Source organism: Metopolophium dirhodum, chromosome 8, assembly GCF_019925205.1.
Source record: "Metopolophium dirhodum isolate CAU chromosome 8, ASM1992520v1, whole genome shotgun sequence".
Lineage (NCBI taxonomy): Eukaryota > Metazoa > Arthropoda > Insecta > Hemiptera > Aphididae > Metopolophium > Metopolophium dirhodum.
Window position 1 is genome coordinate 26,608,090 of NC_083567.1, and position 22,480 is coordinate 26,630,569.

The 22,480-nt window shown below is 29.1% G+C and overlaps 3 protein-coding genes across 3 annotated transcripts in view; 1 reads left to right on the plus strand and 2 right to left on the minus strand.

Moving 5' to 3' along the window:
- LOC132950157 (glucose dehydrogenase [FAD, quinone]) overlaps positions 1–1,438 on the plus strand; it is a 41,057-nt gene extending 39,619 nt beyond the window's left edge. Inside the window, exon 5 of the mRNA XM_061021406.1 lies at positions 287–1,438. Coding sequence (XP_060877389.1) covers position 287 — 1 coding nt within the window. The 3' untranslated portion in view covers positions 288–1,438. The remainder of the gene's footprint in view (positions 1–286) is intronic.
- Positions 1,439–3,168: 1,730 nt separating this feature from the next.
- LOC132950843 (uncharacterized) lies at positions 3,169–5,834 on the minus strand. Its single transcript, XM_061022433.1, has 2 exons — positions 5,634–5,834; positions 3,169–4,139 (listed from the first exon to the last, which is right to left on the minus strand). The coding sequence occupies exons 1-2, from the start codon at positions 5,695–5,697 to the stop codon at positions 3,907–3,909; spliced, it is 297 nt and encodes a 98-aa protein (XP_060878416.1). The 5' UTR covers positions 5,698–5,834; the 3' UTR covers positions 3,169–3,906.
- A 6,841-nt stretch (positions 5,835–12,675) lies between these two features.
- Positions 12,676–22,480, minus strand: part of LOC132949851 (uncharacterized) — a 98,350-nt gene continuing 88,545 nt past the window's right edge. Inside the window, exons 2-15 of the mRNA XM_061020931.1 lie at positions 20,842–20,911; positions 20,663–20,773; positions 19,010–19,085; positions 18,260–18,324; positions 18,099–18,180; positions 17,364–17,457; positions 17,179–17,281; positions 17,010–17,120; positions 16,729–16,917; positions 16,458–16,633; positions 14,981–15,073; positions 14,598–14,768; positions 13,980–14,042; positions 12,676–12,775 (exon numbers count right to left, since the gene is read on the minus strand). Coding sequence (XP_060876914.1) covers positions 12,676–12,775; positions 13,980–14,042; positions 14,598–14,768; positions 14,981–15,073; positions 16,458–16,633; positions 16,729–16,917; positions 17,010–17,120; positions 17,179–17,281; positions 17,364–17,457; positions 18,099–18,180; positions 18,260–18,324; positions 19,010–19,085; positions 20,663–20,773; positions 20,842–20,898 — 1,491 coding nt within the window. The 5' untranslated portion in view covers positions 20,899–20,911. The remainder of the gene's footprint in view (positions 12,776–13,979; positions 14,043–14,597; positions 14,769–14,980; positions 15,074–16,457; positions 16,634–16,728; positions 16,918–17,009; positions 17,121–17,178; positions 17,282–17,363; positions 17,458–18,098; positions 18,181–18,259; positions 18,325–19,009; positions 19,086–20,662; positions 20,774–20,841; positions 20,912–22,480) is intronic.

Consider the following 22,480-nt stretch of genomic DNA (forward strand, 5'->3'; position numbering starts at 1 on the left):
CGTTATCACAATATTATGCTGCTTTCGATCACTATATTATAGCGTGCAACTCGTCGATAAAATATCTCAACGATCACTATATTATCACTATATGTACTATACAAGAATATTTATATACCACTCGCAATACTCGCATGCACTATCACGGCGACGACGACGACATCGATATCACTCTGTATGGTCACCGACGAGGACCCATCCGGTTTGTCCGTATGCGTCTGGTCTCGTTTTTTATTGTGTGTATGTTTTTTTTTTTTAGAAACTATTATTATTATTGTTTTTACAGAACGCAGTCCCACTGTACGACCACGTCCCGCGACCGGCATTCAAGTCGTCGCCTCCACCTATTTAGGTACCTACTATAATATTATTATGTATTCGCGACTATTATATACGATACGTCTACGAGTTAGGGTTACGAGCTCGGTATGATTGTATACGCGGTAAAGTTAGTACGCAGTTTCACGTTAAGCCCTAATATTATATACAGAGCACGCTTTTAATAAATTGATCGCTTAATTATCAATTAATTATTATTATTATTGTTATCTTTATTATACATTGTATCAGAACATATTATTATTATAATATTGCGTACCTAGATCTTATTTAAATAATATTTTAGTCGATAGGTAGGTAACGTAACGTATATATAAACTATAATAATGTAATTAAAATATATATTGAAATGCCATGACAAGAAATTAGGGCCATTATTATATTTAATAATGTTATTAAGAAGCGATTTAGCCAACAAATACCGTGCGTATATTGTTAAGTATATTTTATGCATTATATTATTATTTTGTTTATAATATCGGTACGCTCATACATAAAGCTGCGCGTTGTGTTTTAGTCTTTAGTTTGTCATTGCAAGGTGTACTACAATGATTATTATTTTCACCTAGCTAGGTACCTAAATTATAAATAGCATGTAGGCAAAAGTTTAAGAATCACTTAATTTGGGACAAATCATGTCAAAATAAATTATATTATATTCTATACTATGGATCTTTGTATGGCTAAGTGATATGCACAATTTTTTTTTTTTTTTTACTAATTATTGCTTAATCTTACGTTAAACATAAGTATGTAGACCTAATAATAATAGTTATATTAATTTATACCATATTACATTATTATTTTGTCATTGTATTACGTTGTATCAGGATATTATGCATTTTATTTATCACGTCGAATAGTTTAAAGTATATAATTTTGTATTTTATCGTAGTCTTAATACAGACGTATCGTCCGTTTATTATTGTATAATTTAAAAGAACAAAAAAATTAATCAAAAATATCGATAAAATTAATTACACTTATAATACTATTATACTTCAATAGGAATTATAATACAATATAATTAATTGTAAGTTAAAAATATTATGTATAATATCGATAGATCATACGAATTTGAACTGTGCAATTTATAATATTGATATTTTGTATTATATTATATAATATTTATAAAACAATTTTTTTTCTGATTTCACACCAACAATGTACAACAGGTGCCAATGGTGTCATACAATTATTGGTAGGTACACACTACACACATTCAGGTGATTTTCCGTGAACGCATACAAAAACTAACAGTGTTGTCGCAATAGGATTTTAGTTCCATAAAAAATTCTTTTTTGAAACTTTTATTCTACATGGATACTTCATATAATCTGGTATTGCAGGTTAAATTAACTTGAGTAGGGGAATTGGTTCAGATATTGACTTAAAACTAACTCTGCGTATAATTTGTGTATGATTTCTATTATCTCTGTAGAAATTGCTAGAATAAGCGTTTCCTTTTCTAGCCGGAATGCGGTTGACTGAACTTCAGTTTCTGGTGGTTAGGGACCCTGGAAAAGATCTCTTGCAGATATGATATATTGATAAACATAGCTGTACTTCTTTTATATAATAAATGGTTAGGCAGGCAATTTCGCTAACAATTTTAATGTACTGAAATTTAATCGAGTACTTTTTGAATTATTAAACTATAGATATATATAGTTCATGATAATATAGGTTTAAAAGATATTGGGCATAATTTGATAGGGGCTTTATGATATTATAACCATAGTGACTAATATGATTATAATCTAATTTGATAATTTGATAATTCAGTTTTTATAACTTCGTACAAATATTATTACAATCAAATTTCTTAATTTATAAAAACTATACGAGTATAATAAGTACTTGAATGGATGTAAATTATTACAGTCTTTAGATTTAACTTTTACATTCAAGATTCAAAATTGTAATCATATTTCTAAGCATAGTACCACAAAAAGTGATTTGTCATTTTTAAATGTCTACCATCCATCAATACAATGTAATACAGAAAACTAAAAAGTAACAAATTGGAAAGAAATAACATAATAAATTAGAGACGGATTTTGAACTTTGCTGAGACGGATCAACAAAGAAACTAGGTATACAACTTAAATCCAGATAATCGTTCAAATATTGTAGTACCTATAGGTATCATTATATAATAATTCAGGACTAAAATATTATATAAAAAATATTAAAATGTACTACTTAAACGTTGTACCTATATTGCCTATACGTTACGCCGTTACAACGTGTTGTGTGTTAAAAATCAAAACAGGCCTTGCCCTTTTTCGCACAAGAAAGTGGGTAGTTATAAAAATATTACTATAAATATTCTAAAGAAATTACCAACATCCAAATTCATGACTAATTCAGTGTATTTTTCATAATCTGTGATTAACCAAAATAACTTGTAAACAAAATATATACCAATATATCCTAACCAAAAAAATATCTATTTAATAGTATTTATAGCTAAAAAATACATGGAAACGATAAACTATTGTTACAAGCAGTGGCAGATTTTGAGGTAAAAATTCAATTCATCAAAATCGATGATTGACTTTTTGTCTTTTTAATATTTAATTTCATCAACATTTTAATTTCAAACGTATCCAAAGAATCATAGTAGTATTATGTTTAACTTTTCTTTGTTTCAGTAAAAACAGGTTAGGTTATAATATTTTCTAGCATCAACAATTAAATTTGAAAAGTTGACGACTATTAAAAAATTATAAAACTATTTGCAAATTTTTATTTCATTTTCCATTTTCATTTTGATGAATTAAGTACAAAATATCATAACTTTAAAAGTTTGTAAAAAAGTTGTAATTGTTTTTCGATATTTTCATCAAATTTCACTAAGAACAAAATATTTTGATTAACAGAAAATAACTGTTTTACTATAGAAAATCGATTTTGTGAAAAACTCGTTTTGCGTACATATTCCGGTTTTTTTCGGTAATGTTAATATAATATATTATATATATTTTTTTTTGTTATATTGAAAGTAATAAGAACTTTTTATTTTTAACTTTTTCCAAAGTACAAAATAGATACAATATTTTACCAATAACCACCATCATTATCAAAGACAGGAGCAATAAAAATGCTTTTTACAGATCCAAAAGGTATAACAAAGGAAAGACATAATTGTAAAACCAATACCTTTATCACTCTGCTTGGGATCTAAAATATAGTTACATAGATAACTTATAACTTTTTTTGCAGAATTTAAAATATTAAATATCTCTATAACATAAGATAGATTATTCTAGATTGAATAGAGATGATTTATTATTTTACTATTATTCAGATGGAAATTCAAATTTGTTTATTTTTTTTTTTTTTACAAAATTATTTTGTTCTTATTAATAGGTATATTATATTTGATGTATTCTGGGTTAGACACTGCTCATCGGCCTGGACCAGTACCAGATGCACCAGTGAAGTTAAAATGTATGTGTTAAAAAATGGTTCATTGATTGAAGAATTTGGTTTTGATACACGGTAAATTGAAGTCCAGACTAAGAAGTGCTTCTTTCTTCAGCCGCTATGGAAGGCTGTAACTCAGTATGATTCGGGCTCAGATGGGGTCTCCACCAAAGGTGATGTTAATGGATCTGGATAATTTGATGCAGACGACCCTGGCTGATATGGTGTTGATGAATCTGGCTGTGTGGAAGACGGTTGTGACTGAGAAGTAGAGCCTCCGTATAACTGACTTAGAAATTCTTTTATTTTATTGGTTCTACCCTCATCTTCGTCTTTAGTTTCTCTAACAAACCGATGTGTTGGTTTACCTAGGAACAAAATGTAAAAACGTATCTAATAAGTACAACGAAGTTCGTAAATTAATGCTTAGGTATAAAATTCATACTAGAGCAAGATCGTTCATACATTTGCTTAATTTTTCTAGTTAAATTAATCGTATGCCCGGTAAGTGGAATATAAAATTCACATTTTCGTTATCAAATACTCAACATTTTTAGTTAATATTTTTGCAATTTTTTTAGTTAAAAGATTAAATTTTTTCTAAACGCATATTTTGAATTTTTATAGAGCATTTTAGTTAATATTTTTCATTAATAATAGTCAATAATGTAATTTAATTAAACCATAAATAATTTATGGTTAGTGTATGGTTAAATTTATTAGTGATAGAGACAGTGAGACTTTTAGTGCATTTATTAAGTCAGTGCACTAGTTATTACTAACTATTACTAGTTATACTTTATCTTTTTTTTTCCTATTATGAATCATAATAATATTAACTGTCCCGGTATTGAAACGAGTTATAGTGGAACTTATTTTATTTTCACGGATTTATTGAAATTTAAAATAAATAATAATTAAACAATAACAATTAATGTGTATAATTATTATGATAAAATTATGATTTTCATGCTTAACTTATCAGTCTAATAAAATTACAAAATATAATTAATACATCAATGTTATATATTATATATATGTCGTGTAATCGAATCAATTGTGAAATGTCCACATAATAAGGCGTTACAGTAAAACTGTCCTATAAACGATGTAAAATATATTACAATAATTGTTGTATTCTACTATTAGGAATAAACAACACAAATGTGTACGATATTATTATAATTTATTGAAGACGTATAATATTAGTTTAATCTGAACCGTAACGTCGATTGGCGTGTGCGTGCCGACTGGCTGCGTACGCGGTGGACAGTCCCCCCCGCGTACCTACATTATTATCATATATAATGTTAATAAGGAAGATAATTATTATATTGACAATTATAGTAGTGTATCGATGTACGATATACAACAATAATGATAATGTTGTATACGAAATTAATGCAGGCAGTGTAATTTCGTTGGAACTCAGGGGGGCCTAATTACGGTATTAGTTATCTATGGGGGGGGGGGGGGATTTCTAATAGATAAGTATTCCATAGCCGGGCGTTGGATCACCACAAGTGATAATTATTATCAATAAAAGTAGTCGTTTGGTCTAATACAAAATACCTGTTGACTATTTTACGGTATGATTTGAAGACGTTTGGTGATACATTTTTTTTTTTAGTTTGCTCGAATTTTAAACTAATAACTACGATTTATACATTATAGCAATATTTAGACGAAGCCGAAAACTAGCATCGTGCGCATTTATATTTTTATTTATTGGTCAATAATGTTCTACTATGTATAAGGATTTAATATTATTATTATACGGTGCCGTAACAAATGTCAAATAGTATTATTGATTTTTTTCTACTAAATATTAAATCAAACAATACATATGATATCATACTTACAGTGGTAAATCTGGAGGAGCGTCACAACTGCGAACAATGCGATTACAATAATTTTCACGTTCATATTGACTTGCTGGCGCGAAAACGGGAAAAACCGTTTTGTATGATAATAATATTACTTGTGTACGAGCGTTATTGGTTTAATGACACAAAGATTATTTTGAATCACAGACGGACGACTAATGTTCGATGGCCCACGGGGTTAAGGATTTATAGAACTGGGAACGTTTACGCCCTTCGTGAAAAATTTGCATACATCGCGGTCAACGGCGATTAACAAAACACAATAAAGTTGCCAAAATAGATAACCGTTGTGGCACGCAACCGTCATATTTGCATTCGATCCCCTTGGCTGGTTACCGCGGCCAAAAGTGTTGTCCTCTATTCGTCTTTGCAAGCGTGCGTGCTTCACTATAGATCGCCGATGTCATTAACGTGCCTAGGAATAATAACTATAAATTAGGGCGATTAGACAGACCCACCGGAAGCGCTCACGTTCACTAGATTATCAAAAGACAAAAGCCTCCGACCGGCTACCAGTCATTCATCTCACAATTCGCCGCATATTCGGCGAAGGACTGTGCTGTGCACTGTGATGCTAAATAATTCATTTTTCCAAAACGTTCATCGCATTCGATCTGATCAGTGGGTTGCGTTAATTGCGTTTGTTCGAACCTTCAAAACACCTTTCTATACAGCATTAATATATATTAATATATATTAATATAGCTTATTAATAAAGTATGATTTTTTTTTTTTTTATATTATTTGTTTCTTTGAAAAGATGATGGGCCCCACTGAACAGGTGGTTCGTGTGGGGGGGGCCAGGATTAGTTTGGAAATTCTAACTAATCTGAATTGCAATCGGTTAATAAAATACTACTCCATCTTAATGAATATTTCGTCGTGAGCATAATACCAGTAAAATATAATACACTTTCTAACGTAAAAACTAGCCTATAGCTATAAAATCATTAGTTTTTGATTTGTCACGTACTTGCAGTTCAGGAAAACGTTTTTTTTTTAGCAAATCAAGCATCGGAAACTATGGCCATTAGCATTTTGAAGAGGGTCAAGATTGTTGAAGAACACATGTATGTGGGGCTAGGATTTGACACTAAAAACCCGGGTAGTCGTACATCCGGAAACTATTTACAACGTACGATGATTGTACGCAATACCCATTAGTGACTGCGACCAACCACCACGACAGACCAGCCCCTCCCCCCCCCCAAAAAAAAAAAACCGTAATATTACAATTATAAAGTGTTAAAATATTAATTGATGATTATACTATGAGATTAACCTGTTAAAAATATTTTTTATTGATATTTTGTGTATATAGTACATTTTTCTGTCTTAACCGACGACGCAGCGGGAACAGCTTTTCCATTAGTTTCGAGTATAGAACATTGTACCTACATATTCATAGAATATTAAACTTTTAAATTTTCCGATATCTGATTTTATAATTTTAAAAATAAATAATCGTATCTCCTCAACAATTGTCGAATTTACCCGGTTTTGAGTTTAAACTTAAAAATAAAAATGCTAAGTCACGTTCACTGGTATTGCTACATAAAGTGGTGGTCTACCACTGCAGTGTGCAGACTTCAGAGAAAATGAAAAAATAAAGTTGATTAAAATAGGTAAAATAAGTCCCATATAATATTTGAACTGTATGTACAATCGAAATAATTGTTATTGGCTAACGTGAAACACAGTTTGTCCTCTGTTTTGGACAAAATTATAAAAACAGTGTAATTATTGTGACATAATATTAAATATAATTTGGTATCTTGTGTTTGGATGAAGTTTTTACGAAAACCACGGAAGATTCAATCACGATGAACAACATGGCCAGCATCAAGCTTCACAAACGTTTTCGACACTATACGAACAACTACAGGATTCTGGCCGATAGGTCTGCGATAGTTGCTCCGGGCAACCAGCCGTGGTAACTGGTTCTGAGGTTGTCGATGGTCCTGGTTGTGGTACTGCTGTTCCCGACACTGAAGGTTTCACCGGATTCGTGTACCCAGAGTTTGACTCTGCAGTATTATATGACCCACCGACGCCGGAAACGGACTGTATTACTTCCCTTACTTTGTCGACTGTCGGTTTGACTACATTCATCCTGCCATCATCCTCCGTGGTGCCTATACTTACAGAATAATATTTTATTATTTAAATCGTTTAAGTATAGCGAAGAAGGCTCACACATAAAATATTTGCCAATGTAGTATGATTTTATTTACAGCAAAACACTATAATTATCTGTGGTAACGTTTTGTTGTTTTATTATACTTCAATTTATTTTACAGTTAAATCTATAATTCTATAATGTCTACATTTCATTACAATATATATTATAGTGTGTAAAATCAAATCAATTATTTCATCGTGATTCGACGTTTTTCGACAATGTGAGTTGACTTTGTAATTTTTATAAATAAAGTAAAAACATAAGTATTAACATATTATATATGATTTAAGATAGTATATATAGTTATAACATAGTTTTATAAAACAGATGAGCGTATGGACATTACAAATCGAAATTGTATAAATTGTATAAAATAATCACGTATGTACCTACCTATTAGTGGCAAACTTGTATTGAAAAACTGGTAGTACCAAAACCCCCTATTTTTTGAGGTGATAAGACTAGTATTATTATGATCATATGTTACTTTATGAACAACTCACCAATCACATTAACCATTCAATAATTTATCAGACAAACAAAATTTAAACAAACGACATTAAATGGATTTCTATAATCCATATTAAAATTTAAAATATAATTTAAAAGTCATTGTCAGTATATTTGTAGTTTATAAACTGAATAACTGAACAACCGATTTTAACAGTAATATCTAAAATTATTTTTAGGGATTTCAGAGATACATGTCACTGGCACCCCCCATTTCCAATTTGGGGTCCAAACCCGGGTCGATCGTTTGTGTTTCGTTAGTGCTTTTTATCCCATCGTTAGTGCTTTATACCTTCCAAAGTTATTCGCATTTCGTACAGGGCATTCTAGTACCCCCATTTCGAATTTTGGGTCCAAACAAATTTTATTCGTTTGTGCTTCGTTAGTGCACGTTACTGCTTTTTATCCTGTCGTTAGTGCTTTATCTCTTCCAAAGTTATTCGTAGTTATTCGTGCACTAACAAAGCACAAACGATCGCCCCGGGTTTCGACCCCAAATTCGAAATGGCGACATGGACCTGGATTTCAGAAAAGTTTAAAGATTAGTTTGCACTATGTACAGAACAATAATAAGTACTTTATCCAATCCATCCCACAGACTGATGGCCTATATTGAGAGAGGGGGACATGGTGCGAATTAAAAAAATTATGGTCACTGTCCACCATTCACGTTCCCATGGCTGACCCACGGTGGAGGAGGAGGTTGAGAAGAACTTTACTTCTCAGTGTTCCTAAACGTAGTCCTATAAAACTCCGTAGAGGATCTACTAGATAACGGGCAACTATGGAAAATAAAACTTGTAAAACTTGTAAATCCATGTTTTTTTTCGTTTTCATAAAAGCTTTTGAGAAACTAAAGTTCAATATATAGCTCAAAAAGAGTGGTTCTCAATTTTCATGTTACATTATTCAACAAAAATATATGGGTGCTTAACAATTATTTATCTAAATAAATTAGTTAAAATTACACAGTTATTTATATAAAAAAATTCATAATTGTCCTAATTTCAACAATATTTTATTACTATCATCTAATTAATAGATTATTAACATTAATTCTTAGCAAATTAAGTTTTTAAATTAATTTGCGTACATTTACAGTTTGTTATTGCATAGGTATCAAATAAATTATTATTTATGTTTACACTTAATTATACTTACAATAAGAAAGGTGGATGTAAGCCAACGTGATAAATACAATTGATTTCGTAAACATTTTAAATGAATCTGTAATAATTAATAAATTCAAATCATGACTTAATTAATTCTAAACGAGAATATATTATTTATAGATCGCCATAAGAAAATAACATAAAAAAACAATTCAATAAATAATGCACCAAAAGCAATGGAAACTCAATATATATTTTAAATATGGTCTTCTCTAATAAAGTTGGTTGTTTTGTACATCATAATAATATTATGTGATACATTTCAAACTTGCAATAATTGCCCTTCATATAATATTAATTTAACTTGCCAGTTTGGCCATGAGCATCATAATAAAGTATAGTACCTACTCCCAATTGTTTGATATTATTTATTTATTTATAGCTATCTAGGTGAATCCCTATGCCAGAAACGGTAGAAACTCATAAAAACTCGAGTACCATAATATATGAGCCAGGGTTTATAGAAGCAACTGAGTTACACAGGCTGAGTGCATAATTAATGATACTCAAGGCGTTCGTGGCAAAATCGATGAAATAGTTAGGGCAGTAAACTTGATATTGAGAGAATTTTTTGGATTAGTGGGGCATCATAATACAGTTTTCCACGAATGTGCAGTGATCGTAAACTTACCTTCTTTTATTCAATACCTGGCGATTGTTATTCACTCGCGATTCAATATATCACTAAGAAAGTATTGATCGAAACCGAAAAAACTCTTAACACAGTATCAATACTCTGCAGTATGTACAAGTATATTAACTATAAATACCTTTAAAAAAATATATAAATGTCTAAATAAAGAAATAGTTATTTTATTTTTTCGAGTTACGCGTTATTCATTCAGCGTCCAAATCACAAAAACGCTGTGGCTCTGTAATATGAGCTCTCCCACTCCACGTCTGGGTCCCTCCCACTAACACCTCGTAATTATATTATGTGCGTAAAGAAATGCAATTTGTTTGTATAATAATATTGACGTACCTAACTATGATATAATAAATACTAGACTACTATAATACTACTACAACACTGCAGCTGCGGTATAAGTAGGCGGTGTCCAAAAAACATAGATAGCCGTTAATCGTGACTGTATTTTTGACAGAATTTCATTTACCTATTATCTCATTAAATTTGAAGGGGAAATATTTTGAGTTCGATTCCATTTACCTCAAAATAGCTGGTACTTAACAGCGCGGCGATTAAATACAATTTGTTGCCGATAAGAATGACGCTTTTTTTCATATTATAAAAACGTAATAAATTGACTGTTAGATTATATGGGTATAAATTATAATATAATGTACGATACAAACTATTTGACCTCTGGTAATACTTCAATGATAATAGGGTGTGTTTTATCGTAATAATTTATCATTCTTAAACTATAATAAAGGATTTGAATACAATACCTACGCGTGTAATCGTGTATATAATATGACGTCATTGCAGAATTTTTATTAATTTTTAATTTTAAGAAAATATAATATTGTTCCCATAAGTAAAAATCTCAATTTACTTAAAGTATAGGTGGTGTGGAAAGTCCCTACATGAAATATAACTGGTAGACGGTTACATAATACTCAAGTTTATATTATACACCAGTGGCGTATTTAGGAATTTGTCATGGGGAAGGTCCAGATAATTTTCAGAAAACAGAGCCACGGGGGCAAAGCCCCCCTACCATCCAATTATTCTTTATTAAATAAATATACCATATTTATAAGACGATATAAAATGTTTGAGTTTTTAATTATTAAATAATAATATGTACAAAATAAATTTAAAAAAAGCGGGTAAGGGGATGTCGCTCTGTTGTACAGTAGGTAACAAGTAGGTCACTGTAATGAACGGTGTTAAATTTGAATTCAATGATATAATATTATTATATAAGAAAAACGATTCTGAGCGGAGACGGTTTGTCAGTCTGGATATTTTATATTGTTATTATTTATTATAGCCTGTAAGTTGAATTATTATAGAAAAATAATAATAGTATTTAATAGTACATTTTTTGCATTATTTTTTTCTTTACTTTTTTCTTTTTCTTTTTCTTTTTCTTCTTTATCTATACATACCAATGTTTGGTTGATTTTTTTGTTCATTGGATTTTAATACGGTTAAGTAATGTTAGGATTTTGTATAAATTGTATCCATTCTGCCGTAGGTTGGACAAAGTAAAAACGACAAACTTTTTACCTATAACTTTGATACTTAGTTTAATTATACACTTACGAACGCACCACGCGGGATCCGAAATCTATCGCACAAAGATTGCCTATCTGATAATATACTGCTCGCATAATCACAAGCGAATTTCACGGAAAACGCAGGGCGGGATGGCTATAAATTAAAACATAATATCGTTTACACTTAAAAATACATTTCTTCAACGGCGAGTTACACCCAAAAGGAGTTGAACCACCACAATTTATTTTTCAAGGCAACGCCGGGTAATTCAGCTATTAATATATATATATATATATATATATGTATATTTAAAATGTATTGTTCAACTATCGATAACACATAATATAAAATGTCATTATGGTAGATTTGTCTTTAGCAAATATAAATGCCAATCCATCATATTATTATGCATGGTGTATTATAATATAATATATATAACTAGCTGACCCCGTGCACTTCGTTGCCCGGCAACCAATAATTATTATTATAGTAGCTTCAAAACTCATGGTGACCATTTATGAACAAAAATTTCCATCGGAAATCTCAAAATCCCTGTTTGAGCACCTCCCGGGGTTGGTCCTCTCCCTTTTTAAATTAGCCTACCTCCTGCCCAGAGGTCTAATCTACCCCTGTACCGAATGACCCCGTGCACTTCGTTGCCCAGCAACCAATAATTATTATTATAACAGCTTCAAAACCCATGGCAACCAAAGGACATGCAGACAGACAGACAGACAAACATTCATTCATTTTTATGTATATAGGTTGGTATCTAACATACATAACATTTACTTACCTACCGTATACTACATTATATTACTATAGTAACAAGGATCTTAATAACGTATTCGTAAATGTATTTTATGAAATGATAAAAATCTTATGTCGTGTCTACACATAATATCATGTATTTTTTGTATTATTTTTTATATACAATTGCATACAAATATAGGAAACAGTTGAAGTCTACTTGCAATATCTTGTGGGCTCAGCTTTACCCACGGAAATTGGATCAGAGTCTGTTGTTTTCGTGGCTGGTGTCCTACAGAATACACACGATCCGTCCCTATATTAACAAAACAACGAAAGTTGAGCCACAGCTTGATATATTGTTGTTGTTGTATTTTAATTTGGAAGTACAATTTTATCATACTAAGTAAGTCTGCAGTTTCTCAAATCTCAGACCACGCAGTATTAAATATACTAATTAGCGGCTGTCAGAGGTAAATCAAATAGAACGTTAACTAAATTCGAATTTGACTGGATGTAGGGTTGAAATGGGAAGGGCTCGTACCTGCACTATTTCAATAGTTCGTTAGCGGCCTCTATAAAGGCGTATTTAGAAAATTTTTTTTTACTGTGCTTATGAACCTATTCAATGTATAACAGACACACCTGGCAAATGAAATAATAACTATCTAATCATTTAAATATATTTTATTTATTTTTTAATTATTTGTAGACCACTGCGCTACAAATTTAGTACAGTACCTATAATATTTTTTTTTACCAACGATCGTAAAAATGTAGTTGCATTTTTTTTGAAAAATTCAAAATAGCCAGTTTGTAAATTTTAGACACATTTTGATGATAAAAACGTTTATTTAAATCAAGTAGTTTATTTTTAAAATATTAATATTTTTTTGAAGTAAATTAGGTAATTTAAAAGGAATAACTCTTTTCAAAATATTTTTTTTTGGGAATTTCTTGAGATAAGTATATTTTTTTAATTATTTATTATTCATATAATTTTCATAATAATATATTGTTGTAACACTCATAACTAGTATACATTTAACTAATATCAACTATTTATCGATTCCTGTAGTAAAAATGTTTGATCATTCGTAAAAAATATCGAAAATAAAATACAAGGTTCATTACTAGATCCACCATGATGGTTCTATAGTAGGCGTTCAAAATCATCGTAAATCCAGTCATAATTATTAAAATATTTCGTTAGCTTGACGTTTAAGTTCAAATTTAATCTTCCCTCGTTACAGATAAAGCTGCCCAATCTGCCACCTCCACAGACATGCTTATGTTTTTATAATAAAACAATATAAGTACGTTTATCCGGAATTCCCAAATTATAAGAAAATGTAAATGTAGTATTAAATTACTAGTTTATGTCCAATTATCGATTCTGATATATATTTAGTACCTATATTCAGTTTGAAGGTATTTGTACGCCTATATTAGTGTATATTAATATATATTATATATAGATTGGTGTCTAACATACATAATATAATTAGTAATTTACTTACTCATGCATTTTCTGTATGTCCTTTAAAACCCGATTATAGCTGGAGTTTTTATAGTGTGGATTTCTGAAATCAATTTCATAATATCACATTAGTTTTCATACTATATACAATTTGTTTTTTATAGGTAAAATATACACTATTACCGTTTTAATATTTATGGAACAATAAATTATTTGATATTTTACCTTGTGTCTTATCGTATTCTCTTGTGAATAGTTCATAAAATAAATATGAAGTAAAGTGTCAAATTAAATTAACTAAAGTTTATGTAGTTTATTGGAAATTAAATTTAGAATACATATTTAATAAAATAGTTAAGTAGGTATATAATAGGTTGCTCAAAGTACCAGAATAATAATAATAATAATTCACAGTAGGGTAGGTTCTTTATCGCCACAATCTAAATATTTGAAAATGTGGCCCTAAAGTATACCTATTTAAAAATTTCAAAATTCAGAAACAAAAAAAAATATTTTTTAAATAAAAATGAGTTGACTATAGGTGAGCTAGGGTTGATTGTTGGTTAATTTATTTATATTTGGTACAACCATATATTATTAATGACGTAACTGTGAATTAATTAGATGACATGTTAACGGTATTATGTGGTACTCATACCTATTATAGTAAATTTGTAGTTTGTTTATTTTGTAGTTACAATTTCCTACATCAGAACTGCTTTTTGTCTGCTCCGCTTTAATATTAATTGGCAATACATTAATTTGACTAGTGGGCTTGTTTGTATTCGTTTTTTTCTTCTGTTCTTGTAACGTTTCACGGTTAAAACGGCTGTATAATAATAACGATAAATAATGTGATATTTTAAGTCATTGTTACGCGAAAAATAAAATAAAATTTATAATGCTATGCACAATTTTTTTTACAAGCATATTTTGAAGTTTAAATTTGTTCAAAATTCATCAAAATCATGAAAGTTTACAAATTTCTTTTAAAATTTCATACAAATAATATGAATACGCAATACGGTTTAATTTGTCTACCTGCCACAGCTTGTGCGCACAACTTTTCCTACAGGAGCAGTGTTTGTCATCTTCATCGTGGCTGGTGTCGCACATGACAAACACGATCCGTCCCTATATAAACAACACAATGCAATTTCAGCCACAGTTGCTGTGTATTATTGTTTACCTATGCCCATAAGTATTTTTGTTGTTGAATTTTAATTTATATATTGGAATACATTTAGTAAGTCAGTTTCTCAGCATTAAATATTATAGCCATGTAGATACTAATTAGGCAGATGTATAAACATTCAGAAAACATTTAATGCGTCAGTCAAATGTAAACGAGTTAACGTTAATATTTTTCAAATGATACATGAATGTCTCTTACCTACTTTTATATCAATAATAGAACATGAACATGACTCATGACGGAGTCTTTGACTCTTTCAAATGAAATGAAACGAAAATTGATATGAGGGTAAGACATAACGATTTGTTTAAATATTGGCTCAAAACAATTTAAACATAATTTTAATTCACAAAAATGTTTTTATCATATTAAGCGTTTTTATCTCTGTTATGTGTGGGTCTGCGAGAAAAAATAAATATATTTATTAAATTCTTAAATACATTTTTAACTTTGATTTGGAATTAAAATAATGAAATTGAACTTCACTTGATGGTTGTCGACTGTCGAATAATGCTAAATAAACATTCAATTGCAAAGTGAATTAAAAAAAACATTACGTAGATTACCAAGAAACATATTATAACGATATCTAAATATAAGTTTTTTTTAAAGTCAAAAAGCTCTTATTTCAATAATGCATCACAACTATTAACTCGATTTGCATTCTGACAAAATATTCTAATTGTTCACAATATTATGTACAATGGGATCGATTGAGGCACGTTATTATAATATTGTATTTAATTGATTAAATATCAAAGTAAAAAATGTATAAATGTGTAAATGTGTTGAGCACAAACATCAACCTACACACGTCATATTTTTTTAATTAATTTGAAATTCCTTAAGTTCACAACGTTAATAAAATAATAATTTTGAGGATACAAATTAACAACTAGATGTAAGTTTAAAATAAGTTGAACGTGAATGACATCAATCATTAAGTTAACTTTCCGAACACACCTTGCGCAAACAAATAATTATTATTTTTTAATTAATTATTTAAATCATTTATGGTAGAATCTGTTTTAGTAACTATCTTATACACCTAATTATAATTTTTGAACAAAAAAAATATATATTTTGTCAATAAACAAATGAATAATTGTATTTTATATTATACACTTATGACCTATCTTAGATTTTAATTTTCATTATTAGTTACAAAACATATTATATACAGTTCTTTTATGGATTGCAATCAAATTTTAATGTCATAATTTGTATGCTGTACATCCTAGTTTAATCAAAACGTTATATTTAAAAAATGTTCACAAATTATATCAATAATTAGTTGAATAGTTTATAATACGTATGACTTACTTTATAAATCTGGCGATACCCATTGCTTCGGGATCCCTTGCAATGTATTTTTTTATGCCATCTTCAATTTTAATAAGTCTCAATAAAACATCTTTTTTAAATATCAAGTAATCATTATTTAAACAATTTTTTTTGAGATCTTCAATATCAGTGTTAGCCTTATTTAATAATTCTTTCTATATTTAGTAACACAAACATTATATTATGTGATTTGGAGTAAGCACATAATATTAGAGTGCCACATACAAATAAATAAAAAATGAATACTTACGTGTAACTCAATAAAAGTTTGAATTGTCCTAAAATTTGTTCTATAATCCAAGTCAAATTCTCTGAAATTTAAAATAGACAGGTTTGAATGTAAATCTTTTCTTTGCTGGGTCGCTCCAAATATATCTCGAAAAGTCTCTCCTTTGGCGCTCATTTCTAAGCTTTTTAAATTCTCGTCTAGTTTTAATCGCTGTAAAAAATTGAATAAAAATTTAGATTAAGAATTGTATTTTAAATTTGTCACAATATCAATCAAGCTAATTAAATGTTATAATGAATTACATCATAACCATATTTTTCAATTTCAAACACCGAACCCATGTCTGAGAAAGCGATTTTTTTGAATGCATCGATCTCACTGTCTGGGGAACCATCCGAACCATCCTCTGCATTCTGAAAGTAAGACAATAACTTTATTACTTCCGAACATTAAATTAATAAAATCATTTACAAATGTTTTGATGCTTTTCTTTAGTAGCTTAGTCGCGCTATCGATTTTTTTGATTTTACCAAACAGTTTTTCAATAAGCTCCGCTATCACATGTCGGTCATTACTATAAAACATTTTTATGACATAATATTGTAAGTATAATTATTAATTTTCTATAAAAATCAGAATTATTTTTTTAAACGAACTTATGAAGAAAATATTCATGTTTTTCTTCTAAAAACCGGTTCAAACTCAAAGTTGAAGGAGTCGAGATTTTATCCGCGTTCTCTTCGGATAATTCTATTGAAAAATAACACACAAATGTAGAGAATTTATAACTTTTGAATAACAAATAAATAAATACTATTTCTTGAGTTTGAAATGTACCTAAGAAATTCATTTTTATAGAGTAAAATAACATAGGTACTTAATAAAATCAGTTTCCACAAATTGTGACAAATTGTGACAAATTATGTTTGTGAAATAAAGTATGTATTTATTCAAATATTTCTTGAATGACTGTTTATTTTATTATTTAGAGAGAGTTGTTAATTTTTTTAATTTAAAACAACCTAAATAATAATCTAATTAAAGTATGAAATATTTTATGCTATTGTGTATAATATTTAATATTCTTGTATCAAGTTTTCTTACTGTACCCTGGCATAGATTCTAAGTATTCATTTTAAAAAACAAAAGTAACTTTGAATTTTAAACGTATTTTAATTTTAACTTAACTTAGTGAGTTTAAAAAATAGTCAACTATCTATCCTTGAATATATTAGTAATTTTTTTTATTATTTTTATTTTTGATACATCCAATAGGGTGAGGACTAGATTCCCAGGCTACCTATCAACATATTACGCTGAATAAGAAATTCCAGTAAGGCCCCGTCGATTGGGTGCTAGATTGCAAAACCAAAAAAAACGTTTGATATTACCAGGATCCGATATTATTGCTTCCGAAGGCTCTTTGTAAATGGTCTCCAGTGATTCTTCAAAAGAATCGACCGAATCGCAACTCTAAGTGAAAAACAAACAAATAAAAATAAGTAATTTATATGGTGTAACAGACCATAATATTTTTGGCCATATATTTTACCAATGTCGAATCGTCTTGAATATCCGTCGTTGCCATTTCGATGCCACTCACTTTCGATGCCACTTCTGTACGAAAATCGAATTAATTAATTATTACATAATATCATTATTCTTAATTTTTTTAATTGTATTTTGAAAATGATGTATTGTCTAGTAACTAAATATTAAGTAGTATATTTTGTGAAAATGTCAAGATCCTACAGTTATTCATTTTGAGTTAGGTACATCCTAATAACCAAATCGATTTTGTCAAAAACTGGTTTTGCTTGCAAATTGCTGCTATTTCCTAATTTTTTACATTCTTAGAGGAGCGATGAATATGTATTAAATTATTATAATGATGTGTTTTTTTAATGTTTATATTTGTGTCTGTCTTCACGTTTTGGGGCAGTGAAAATGCTTCGATTTTCTACTTAAGCATCTTTCCTGGTAGAAAAGTGAATCTAGTTTGTACTTTGGGGGGTCAAAAGTAAACAATGCCTAGCAGTTTGGAAAAACTACTGGGAAAACAGATAACAAATTAAGGAAAAACTGAAAATGTTTGTTAAAATCAGTTTTTGAAAAAATTAATTAAATTTTTTGTGTTAACTTTTTTATACACAGTACAATTTTAAAAATATTTTGACTGTTATTGAAATTATTTGTAGCCATGAGAAAATGTCGATTAAAATAAATTATATTTTAATTATTGTCAATTTAACATTTTTCGTTCTGTCATAAACTTTGAAAATGTATTATTTAATAATATTACGAGAATTTAATATTATTTCTTCCGAAGGCCGTTTGTGAATGCTCTGCAGTTCAAACGATTTGATCAATTCACAACTCTAGGTAAAAAAAAAGAGATAAAAACAGTTAAGTTATAAAATATTCAATTTTTATAGCTAAGAATTTAAGAATTTAAACAAGATTTCTCAATAGAAGCTCATTCTTTCATCTAAAAATATAAAGAATAATTTTTTTATGTTATTGTAAGTTCAAAATTAGATATTTAAATGAAAAACAACATTTTAAGTTATTTTGAAGTAATTTATGAATGATTTCCGTGGGTACTTCAAACTTTTAATGCACGTTTATAATATTTTATTTTATACACACAATGATATTTTAAAACGCATTTTTTTTGACAAAAATGAATTTAACCTTCTGTGCTACTGTTGTACTAATTGTCACCTAATAGTAAAATAAACTACCTTTACTACAATTATATCATACAATATAGTTAGTAATATAGGTTGACATAGACCCTAGATTCTAGAAGAATCGACGAATCCAGAATGACGACAGTATTATGTAAAAATTGTAGACACTGGGTAAAGTCATGAGTGGACAATTAACCGATTGAAGACTGAAGAACTTTTAATGTAGATACTGAAATTATCGCGATAAAAATGTAAATATTATACCTAGGTTTATACCACATGAATCATATCGACAATTAAAAAAAATTTAAAATCTAAGCCATTGTATGATTTGTTGTAGGCTCGAGATCTTATCAGTTTAAGTCTTTAATCTTAAAAAAAAAAATATAATGACAATCATCATGACTGACACATTACAATATAGTACCACCAGACTACCACAGAATAGAATATGAAAACAACGTTTTCTTGGGACTTTGATCATGCATAACTATATAAGTATAATCTATGACAAATGTAATCGTAATAATATAACTATACATTTCTATAATATTATTATATTTATTGCAATAAACTGGTCACGGTGTGCAAAGTTGTACTCACTACCCTACAACTCCCTAGGCCAAGCTCTGAGAGGACACCCCTCCCCTATACAATGGCGTTGCTTGAGGAACACCTTGACCACCTTTTTTTATTAATGGATATGGGTACTTTTTTATAATAATTAGTATTACAAATGGACTTGTATAATAAAAACATTTTAACAGCCTAATGATAAACAGCTCCGACAACAAAAAAAAAACGTCCCGGATTAATGTCTAGAGTTATTCAAACTACGAACATTGGCCTGCCTTAGATCATATATAATTTATGGACTGATGGAGCTAAGTGGGTGTTCCTTGTGTACCCAGCACTGTAAAACATATCGACCCATTCGATTTCAGGGAACAAAGCGTTATCGCGCATGCGTCGTGCCAACAGTCACTATTAAATAACTAAAAAGTGAACGGGTATGTCGGACACAGGAAATTATCAAAGGAGCTCCATTGTATAATATAACCTAAGAGCCTGACAAAAAAGTACCTCTTCGGTACGTCACTGGGGCCATCAGCGCCTAAAAAAAACGTTATGATAGGCTATAATACGCAGACAAAATAGGAGTTCCAAAGTACACCTCGATACACCAAATGGCGCCCCATTTTATCGATACTATAATAAAGGTAATAACTAATAAGTATATTGAACATTAAGATGTTAAATACCTGCGTGTGTTTTTTGTCGTTTTCGGTAAAATCGACGTTTAATGAATGGATATTTGATTGACGAACGATAATCTCCAAAAGTTTCACCAAAAAATATTGGTTTATTTGTCCCTGAAAATTGTTTTGATCATTATTCAATATTCATTTAGGGATTTGAACAAATAGGTGCTGGTACTCACATTTTTGACATCCACTGCCTCGTGGACCAATTGTTCAACATTCATTGAAAGTCCCATACCAATATAAGTACTGAAAAGTTCAATTTAAATATTTAATAAGAATAACTTAAATTCGCTTTAATATTTTCAAAATATTATTAAATAATATTCAAAAATATGAATTCGTATGTCTAAATTATGTTTCAAAATGGGTTTCATTAGGTAATCAATAGAATTAAATTCCATAGAAACACTTTTCGGCCAATAAAGTAATATTTATGATTTATTAGGTACTATTGAATGTTATAAATTTACTATTATATAAAGAGACAGCGTTTGTTTGTTTTTCCGCATAAATCTAAAAAACTACTTGACCGATTTTGAAAATTTTTTCACCAGTAGCAATCTACATATAAAAAGAGCCACACTTTAGAGTTAAGGATGTTAAGATGGATAACAATGATTAAACTCAATTTTAGAAATGTCGTCACTAATACCTATATCATTAAAATTTAGATTAGGTTAGAAATTTATTATAGTAATATAGTGACGATATTTTAGAGATATTTTTTTAATACATTTTAAATTTATGTATTTTCAATACATTTCAAATTGATTTTACAATGATATGTGTATTTTATTTTTTGTATATGTACAAACTACAAATACACAATAAGTAGGAAGTCAAAATAATACTTTGTGTTTTAACTTTGAGGGTGGTTTCTGAATTTCTGATACTCGAAAATAATTGAATATTGTTTATACTTTTAAGAGGTCAAAATTGAATATTTTTTATACTTTTTAATGTACAATTGCAAATAAAAATAAATGTTTTTTAATTTTTATACCTACATAATATATATATATATGGACAATGACATTTTGATTTTTGATTGAGCTAGTTAGAACCAGAAACTGTGTATATGATTCAAGTCACAAAAATATAATGACTATTCTTATAAGGAATAATGGAAGGAATTATGGAATTATGGAAGGAAATCGGACCAAGTAAGTAACACTCCTATTACTAAGGTTACTTAACTTTTATTTTAAATAAGATTCTTGTTAACGCGTATTTATTAAAAGTATTATTATAAAAATTAGGTTGGTAAGTGGGTGTCGCTCTGCTGCTGTACAGTAGGTTACAAGTGGGTCACTGCAATGGATGGTGTTAAATTTGAATTCAATGATATGATATCATTATTGCATACCTATGAAAAACGATTCTTAGTGGAGACGGTTTGTAAGCTTTTGATATTTTATATTATATGCATATTGTTATTATTAATACGGTAGCCAGTTAGTTGAATTAATATTGTTTGCATATTATTATATTTCAATATTTGTATGCAATAATATACTTGGGAAGTTTCAAGTACCCACGAATAACATTTTTAAATGACAACAAAATAACTAAAATCGTTATTTTTAGTATAACCTTGGTATATAACAAATATTACTTACATGTTCTAAAGACATTATTTAAAAATTCTAAGAAACTACAGATAAGTTTCATGGTATTGAAAAACTCACGATCCAAAAGTCGATTATATATTTAGATAATCGTATAATTTTTTTTCATTAATCTGTATTTCATTATTTGTACTAAAGTCAGAGGCGTATTTACGATTTTGGCGCCCTATTTCCTATTACTCATTGT

Excerpts from the sequence above, each read along its gene's own strand:
- LOC132950843 (XM_061022433.1), bottom strand. The coding sequence starts at position 5,697 with ATGAACGTGAAAATTATTGTAATCGCATTGTTCGCAGTTGTGACGCTC. Across the intron at positions 4,140-5,633 it reads GCTCCTCCAGATTTACCACT|GTAAACCAACACATCGGTTT; the intron begins GTAAGTATGATA and ends TTTTGTTCCTAG.